Source organism: Alosa sapidissima, chromosome 10 (assembly GCF_018492685.1).
Source record: "Alosa sapidissima isolate fAloSap1 chromosome 10, fAloSap1.pri, whole genome shotgun sequence".
NCBI classification, from domain to species: domain Eukaryota; kingdom Metazoa; phylum Chordata; class Actinopteri; order Clupeiformes; family Clupeidae; genus Alosa; species Alosa sapidissima.
Genome location: NC_055966.1, coordinates 17,085,654 through 17,094,527, shown reverse-complemented (window position 1 = coordinate 17,094,527; position 8,874 = coordinate 17,085,654). Strand labels below are relative to the sequence as shown.

The 8,874-nt window shown below is 45.3% G+C and overlaps 1 protein-coding gene across 9 annotated transcripts in view; it reads left to right on the top strand.

The window, feature by feature from the left end:
• Nucleotides 1-8,874, top strand: part of ptprub (protein tyrosine phosphatase receptor type Ub) — a 223,636-nt gene that overhangs the window by 121,570 nt on the left and 93,192 nt on the right. For all 9 annotated transcript variants that reach the window (XM_042107080.1, XM_042107078.1, XM_042107079.1 and 6 more), the window contains exons 5-6: nt 3,195-3,310; nt 6,038-6,212. In XM_042107080.1, coding sequence (XP_041963014.1) covers nt 3,195-3,310; nt 6,038-6,212 — 291 coding nt within the window. The remainder of the gene's footprint in view (nt 1-3,194; nt 3,311-6,037; nt 6,213-8,874) is intronic.

Sequence of the window (8,874 nt, the reverse complement as noted above, 5' to 3'; positions counted from 1 at the left end):
CTGGAAGGTTCTCTGCCTGGAAGCAGACACTTTTGTGCTGACCGAAGACGTCCGATCAGGCAAGCTGGCTGCCCTTGGCCGGCCATTATGCTGATCCTCCCACGGAACAGTGTGATTTGTGGTTGTCATGGCATCAGAGTGTCTATGATTTTTCTGACAGCACCACAGAGGGAGTGGATGTGCACATGTCTCCTGCTGCCTCGTCTGTAGAGCCCCCCTGCTATCTGATGGGCTCCTCTGCCTTTGCTTTTTTTTCTGTGTGCCTGATTCCTTTCCTCCAGCTGTCACTCAGTAGTTTAGGTCTTGATTGCTAACTCAAGAGATCTTTGATAATAAGGGGGTGGTGTGTGTGTGTGTGTGTGTGTGTGTGTGTGTGTATGGAGGGAGGAATGATCAATGCTCTGATGGCAGGAAGATGAAGGACGCCATCACCTTTCTCGTTCTAGAAAGATCCACGGGGTAATCTCAAAGTTCCATCGGCATGTTTCATGTCACAACTGTAGCCCAGATGAAATCACCTCTTCTTAACTGGGTTCGACAGTGTGCAGATAGAATAAGCTACATGGCTTTGGTCTCACGGCAGGTGTTTTGGTTACTTTGGTTAAGCGTGGTTTGAACTAAACTTAAACACTGGTTGATCACCACAGGTTGTCTTTGCAGTGCGAGTCTCATCACCATTAATGCGATTTCACTGATAGTCTGGTGCAGGATATTGACATATTGCTCAGTGCCTGACTGCAACCCTCCCCACTCACACCCACCCTGTGTAAACTAGCTGTAGAGTCATTTCAAGAGAATATCATTCCCTCCTATCCTTTGCTGATCATAAAAGCCATGGCGGATGTTTAGAAGCATTTGAACAGAAAAACGACTCACAAAGTTCCGCCTGGGCGCATGTGATGATAAAAGTCCCTTTTAAAAACGCAGAATCGCCAGATGCTATGGGCCAGAATCCTCAGCCGAGCCTCAAACTCTCAGCAGCCCACACACCCGCACCACCCTCCCCAGTTCCTGTGGGCAGCAGATGGCACCGTCTAAACCCCCCTGTGCCCATTAAATAATTAAGGCCCTCATCAGGAGCCGGGCACATTGTCTGAGCTGGCGTCGCGCCAGGCTGCGGAAATAGCCACTTGGCACCGTGAATGATGGAGAGGGAAGGAAAAAAGTGAAGGGAAGAGAGAGAGGGAGAGAGAGAGAGAGAGAGAGAGAGAAGGGGAAAGAAAAGTTCTGAAAAGGCTCTGATATCACAAAAATAAATGGGCCGTTAGTTTTAATGTTTTGGACTTGACGCCTTTGTTATTTTCACCAGAGCCTGTTTTTATAGAGTTAGATAAAATATTTACCATTTTATAGAAGCCAGGGGGTACAGTTTGACACAGCTAAATATATTTAAGATAGTAGCCCATAAGAGAAATTGTTTTTCATTCATTGTAGTAAATCTACTCTTTTTAACGGGAGTACCAACTACTTTGTGTTCTTTGGTGAGAGTTTATTTGTGCTGGCACATGGGAAGACATGGATTGTGATCTAACTCCAAGTGTCCCTAGGACACATCAGCCACCCGTGGACCCAAACTCACGCAGATTGTCTGCACCAACTAGACCAACAAATCGTCCTCCATTTTGCCAGCCAGCGACAGCCTGTGCAAAGCCTGGTATGGATGAGAAATACCCAGACAGTCCTCTGGATGCCCACCACCACTGCTGAATACGCAGGCAGTCCTCAGGACTGACCACCAGCACTGTTAAAAACTCAGGCAGTCCTCTGGACTGACCACCAGCACTGCTGACGTAATACCCAGGCAGTCCTCTGGACTGACCACCAGCACTGCTGACGTCATACCCAGGCAGTCCTCTGGACTGACCACCAGCACTGCTGACGTAATACCCAGGCAGTCCTCTGGACTGACCACCAGCACTGCTGACGTAATACCCAGGCAGTCCTCTGGACTGACCACCAGCACTGTTAAAAACTCAGGCAGTCCTCTGGACTGACCACCAGCACTGTTAAAAACTCAGGCAGTCCTCTGGACTCTCTGATCTCATCCTCAGGGCTGTCCAGGCAGTCCACTTTACCGTGTGCTCTCTGGCAGGAGTGACCGATGGCTTCCACAGTCTCGTCTCCCTCTGCTCCTCCACACTGACCACAACCACAACTTACCATTGTCCCACTATTTAGTCTCTGCAGGTAGTCATTTTGGTTGGATGCAAGAGTGGGTGTTTGCTGCCGATGGGGATGACAGCAGGCTTTGTTGTGCTGTAAGTGCAGGCTATGTATCCACAAACCAGACATCTCTTGCCTCGCCAAGAGTATTGGCTCCACAGGGCTGGAGATATAACTGGCTGACAAGAAGCTTCGTAAACAGATCCTGCTGTTTGTGCCGTGTAATGATCATTCATTTGTGACACGTCCTTTTCGATGTGGACAGATGCTTTCACAATGATGCCTTGACTGATGACTGCAATTGGACTGATTTGATTGACTACCGTGCCTTGAAAAAATGAACTTCTATGCTTTGTATTCATGCAATGCTTGTTTTGCATGTCAGTTCACTATGATGGAAAGCTCCACACAATGTTTGCCATTCTGGATGTCAAAGTGACTTGAGAAATAATAATACATAATACAAATACTAATAATAATACACACGTATTTCAGAGGCAGCGTTATGTTAGAAGCAGGAGAAATCAAAATTACACTCTTCCTGTTGATTTAATTACTGTAGACCAGGTGAAAGAGGCCCTTTCTTTCCTTCACCACGGGAGTCTGTCATTGCCTGGACTCTTCCTCCCCCAGGCAATCAGGGAGGCGGGGACGAATCAGCATCTCGGCCCATTGGGGGCTTTCGGGGTAATGAAGGGTAATCAGTGGGCCCTTGCTAGAGCTGTGAGTGGACATCATCAGCCTGCAGCACACAGGCTCCTTTTTTCCCTTCCTGCACAGAACTCCTGGGGCTTTTGGGCAGCTCCAGTGTGGAACCGAACGGTCCACTGCTTCGTTCTTTTGGATTTTGCACTTTTGTGTCTATGATCTTGTGTCACTGACTGATGCAGGCCAGTCTAAAATGGCCCTTTAAGCCTTTTAAAAACATGTTGACCTTCTCTCCTACAGAAGCGTGTTTGTATTTGTGCTAGATGTATGTCTGTGTTTTTTTTACTGTAACATTATCTTTTGTATGTTTTTTTTCTCTTTAGATAAAGCTCCACACTTCTCTCGACTGGGAGACATGGAGGTCAATGTCGGTCAGAACGCCTCTTTTCAGTGTGTGGCATCGGGGCGGCCGTCTGAGACAGAAACGTTCCTTTTAGAGGTGAGTCTGTGTGTGTGTGTGTGTGTGTGTGTGTGTGTGTGTGTGTGTGTGTGTGTGTGTGTGTGTGTGTTGGTAAGCTGTCACTGTTCAGTATAGGGGAGTAGAAGGAAAGTTTGTGTGCGTGTGTGTGTGTGTGTGTGTGTGTGTGTGTGTGTGTGTGCGTAGGTGTGTGTGTGTCTGTGTGTGCGTGTGGTGTGTGTGTGTGCCTGTGTGAGTGTGTGTTTGTGTGTGTGTGTGTGTGTGTGTGTGTGTGTGCACGCACACATTTGTGCATACGTGTACATGTGCATTTTGTACAGTAGGTGTTGTAAGAGCTCCATAGTCCAATCTTTTATATGAGCTTTGCATACAGTACAGTCATTCTTGATGGAGCAGTATCCAGCTCATCGTGCAAGGTCAACATCATGTTTTGTCATGAGGCCTGCTGCCCACACACATAATGGGAGCAATTGTTCTCAGCTGTCCTTTGTGCATAGAGAGCCCTGTAGCATGGAGGACTGCATGCTCTCACAAGGGTACACTAAAAAGAGCAGGCCAGCTTTCACTTCAGGGAGGGGGAAAAAAAGGCGATCACGAATGCTTAGGCTGTTCATGCATCAGTCTGTCATTCTGCCCAAGGGTTTTAGAGTTCTCCACATAGAACAAAAAAAAAAAAAGATTCCAAAACGGGAATCTCAGACAACATACAAAAAGAAATGTATAACAGATGTGAAGCAAAAATTCTGGTTTAATCAGAAGTCATAACCTCTGAGATTTGTCCAAGCATCCAAGCAATTTAGGTACATAGTCCTTTGATCCCATGAGGGAAATTTGGTCTCACATTTATCCCAATCTGTGAATTAGTGAAACACACTCAGCACACAGTGAACAGAAGCACACACTAAATCAAAAATCAACACCTAAATCAAAATTATTTACTCCATACAGCTGACCTTACTTAAGGCTACACTTTGGCTTCAGGTGAACTCATTTAATCCTTTTTAAGGAACTTTGTTGCCGTGTGAACCCTCAATTACAAAGAGTGGAGGACAAATAACAGGTGTTGCCTAGCCTCCCATCTGACCTCAGACTGATAACGCCCCACAGTAAAGCGCAGAGCAGTGGTCTACACGTGGCTTAGTCTGCTTTATTTTGATTGAACATGTGTGGGGAGTCCTGAGGACACAATGTTGCTATTGTTTGTTTGTTTGTTTGTTTGAGGTACACTCAAAATAGCAAACAAAGGCAAATGTTTGTGAATATTTGCAGTTTTTTCTTTTTCTTTTTATTTATTTTTTATCTGCCTTCAGTTTGCCTTGAACAATTATGAACATATAGAAATGGTCTGAGTAGATAGTTCTCAGTGATCAAAATGGAGGCTGGACTGACACCGGACTGCCTCATCGTCCTCTACCTCCTCTCTCCATCAGTGAAAAAAAAAATACTTTAGATTATTTTAGATAGTGTTTTTGATCAGGTTGATTCAGCTAACAGATGTGATTATTCAGCTAGCAAATGTGATATCTCATTAACCTTTTAACACAATCATGTGTTAGCTTCATCATGTTTCCCAAATGTCTTTTTTTTTCTCACAGACAGACAGAAAACCCATGCAGAGATATGATTTATATAGTGTGCTTCTTAGTATAGTCTTCATGGCTCCATACAATGGAATGGTGTTTGTTTGTGAGGTTCCTTTGGCTTTCCCCAGGACTGTAAGGATGCACACATAAACACACCACCCCCATAAACACCTAAAATTAAAACCCTGTCAAAATCGCACAGCACTCTTGGAAGAGTCTGGGACACTGAGAGTGGTTGAAGTTTAAGTATCCTCTCAAAAGTATGGCCACAATCTGGACTGTTTGAGGTAGCCCGTCCCTGGGAATGGATCTGACGGTCGGCGGGTTTCCAAACAGACTCACAGCAGGGCTGAACTCCATGACTTTGGAGATGGTTTTGTTTTTTGGACTTAGGAGATGTGATTGTTTTTTTTTTTTTTTTAGTCAAACATTTTCCAGTGTGATGCCTCAGTGAGTCTTTTTTTGCCTCTCAGTTCTTCCCTCCGACTTCTAACTTTCTCCCTAATGGGGTGTTGATCTGAGGTGTGTTCAAAACAGCAAACAACGAGTACAGCACACAATTTAGATTGGTTACTCAAAACCATCCTAGAACACTGAAATGTGTTTACCTAGAACACTGAAATGTGTTAAAATACCCCCTGTGGTTCGAGTGCTTCTGCCTGCAGCTGAATAAAGTTCAGAGTATCACCCAGTGCAGAAAGCCGTTATCACTTCTCACAGTGTACCAGAATCAGGCTTTTCTCTCTAATAGTGAGTGTCATTATCACTCCAGCCAAGCGTGTTAAGATCATCTCATGAGTATGCGTCTGCTGGCTACTTGCTTAATGTGTGTGTTCGGTATACTATGTACGTATGTGTATGTATGTATGTATGTATGTATGTATGTATGGCTACATACAGTAGGGAAATAGGACCATTTGGATTGCATGAGGAGAAATGGGAGTGTGTAGTTGTCCCTGGGCCATCTGTGTTTCAGCAGGTCATCTCTTAAACCCCTCTCTCTCTCTCTCTCTCTCTCTCTCTCTCTCTCTCTCTCTCTCTCTCTCTCTCTCTCTCTCTCTCTATCTTTCTCTCTCTTTCTCTCTCTTAGTGGTACGTAATTCATGTTGTCCTCTCGGCCCCCTCTTCACCCCTCTAACACCCCCACCCCTCTCTTCCTCCTCAGCGGCACAACGGGAAAGTGACGACCTCTACCTCGGTCAAGCACCTGAACTACCGGCGCTTCGTGGCCTCCTTCCAACTGGACAACGTCCAGAAGCCTGAGCAGGACCTCTATCGCTGCGTTGCCCTCTCCCCCCGAGGTGCGGGGGTGTCCAACTTTGCCGAGCTGCTCGTCAAAGGTGAGCGCCCCTTGCCATTTCATCCTCACATCTTAAAAGAAGTACAGTCTAATTAAACATCCTTGTCATATCAGGGTGCAATTACTGTCTTATTATCTCTTATCTTTTACTGTTGGCCTTGTTTTTACGATGAAATCCAACTCCTGTCATTCACAATTGTGTGTTATGCATATGAACGAGAAGAAATGGTTTTAATTGAAGTGAATTTATCTACCGGCCACTTTAGGCAATTCGTTTCTCGTCTATATTCGAGGGCAGATGTTAAAGTTGTGTTATCTGTAAGGAAACTCATTTCCTTGCAACTCTTTTCCCTGGGAGAGTTTTCTCAGCTGCATTTGGTTTTTATCTTACTCCAGGTTGAAGACTGTGTGCAAGGTTCAGCCCGCTTTGCTTTTTCACATGAAAGAGATTTGCAGCATCTAAGAAATGCTAATTTGTCCTTGCACCTCTCTAGGTTTACAGTTACACAAGGACAGTATACACAAACCTGATTGCTAGTGTTAGATTTAGCATGGACATATATAAAGCAATACAATATACACTATACAAAGCAATAAAATCATGTTTTTAGAAAAACATAACTTGCACCGTGAAGGATCTTTAGGAAACACAAAGATGACATAAAAAACAATCCTGTAAGTTTGGCAGTTTAGAGGGCATCACCACAATGTTTTCATTTGATGCCTCGGTGGTTTATGGTATTGATGTTAATCATTGTAAGTAAGTGGAAAAAAAACAACCACCTTTGAGAGCCAACAGTACCACGCTGCCCTGTACACTGTGCTTAACTTGACTGGACACTGCAGATAACTTGGCTCACAGTGAGACCTCGGTGTGGCTGTCGCTCTGTCGTGGCGCACAGCTATATCATCAGGACTGTGGCTGACGCGTCGTTCCACTGAGCCCCGCTCATCTTATCACGCACGGAAGCGTGGCGAAGAGCCGCCACTTTCCCGCACGTGGGTGACACTGTTCTGACAGGCCCGTGATGGCTCCACTTGAGGGTTTAGATGCCTTGCGAGGCTCCGAAGCACTTAAAGCAAGCAGAGAGAGGGAATGAGATGGAGAGGAGAGAATTCATCTCTCTGCCTTCACAACCCTTCCCTAACTCCTACCCCACCCCAACCCCCCACCAAGCCGCAACCAAAGAGACACGGGCAAGAAAGTAACACCATGTCTAATCCCATTGATAGATGTAGTTGCACGGATTATGGCACATTTTTCGTGATAGAGGTTGTTTGGAGTGCCACAAAAGCAGTGGGCGGGTGGGGTGCTCCGGTAAAAGCAGAGTATTACCAAAACCCTGTGTGACGGGTGCCCAAGAACGTGCCCCAAAATGGAGGTCCGTAAAATCGGTTGAAATGTGCTCAATTTCAAACATCATGCTTCAGTTCTCAGAGCTCTCTTTTTCACTCTTTTTTTTTGATCCCTTCTATTTTGCCATGAAAAATCCTGTAGGTGTTGAAGCCATGTGTCTTTGGCTGACGCTATACCCTAAAGCTGCCAGCTGCCAGCCCATACGTGAAGCCATACTGGCCCTTTATCATTGTTATGAAAAAAAAAATATTTTTATTTTTTTTTAATCTAGAATGGCTTTTCAATGTGCATGTCACTGAGTCTAAATAGGTGGTTCAATATAACATTTTTAGCTGAACACCACATCCCAGTTGTGTTCTTTCTTTCGTTTCCTTTCTGCTTAGAACTTGGTAATTACCACAGCAGTGGGTTGCACTGCTTGCATCAATGGCCTGATGACCACAGCATGGCTTTTCCTTTACTCTGTCGCATGAAAGGGCCTATTTGGACAAAGTGGGCCCTTTCTGTCTCCAATGCACTGCACTTGTGCAATTAGAACCGCCAGAGCCCATCCATCAGCGCCAGGCACAGTGGGCACAAACTGCCAACTTGATGCCATCTGAAACCTTATTACTGGAATTTTTCAGCTTAACTTATTTTCGCTTCCTTCTTTTTTTTTCCAGCCCATTTCAAATTGAATAGCTGAAAAGTTTTCAGCTTTACTTTACCCCCCAACTACTGTAACTTCAGCGCTCCACTGCATGTGGCGTTCATTGTTAACGAGAGACTAATGAAGCTTTAGGTCTGGAGATGGAAGAGGGCAAAACTCAATGCCAAATCCGATACCATTGTGACTGTAGACTAAGTGCATTTTTCTTAGCTATTTCTCCATCCATTCATTTCAAATTATACAGCTGAAACAAAATCTTGATGGAGCTCAGAGCCTTGCTTTGTGAGCCCCTCCCCCTCCACCTTCAGTCCTCCAACCCCACGTGGTGTTGCTAACGAGAGTCTAATCAGGCCCTTAATTAGGCTGATCAACTCATTTCACAACTGGCTGTTCTTCAGCAAACCTGCGGTGGAGCTCTCCAGCGGTGGTACGTGCGGCGTAGGAGTCTAATGAGGATGGCCCGCTGCGCAGTGGGACAACCCAGCATGCAGGGCACAAAAAGAAAAAAAGAAAACAACAGAAAACATGGAATAGAAAAGGAAATCAGCAGTGCCATTAATCCCAGCATGCATCTGGGCAAAGTCTCAGCAAGTTTCTTTTGTGTCGATAGTGCTCAGGCCCAGAGTGTCTGATTCCCCTTCCATCTCTGTCTGATTCCTCTTCCATCTCTGATTCCCCCCTCTGAGTCACCTCAGA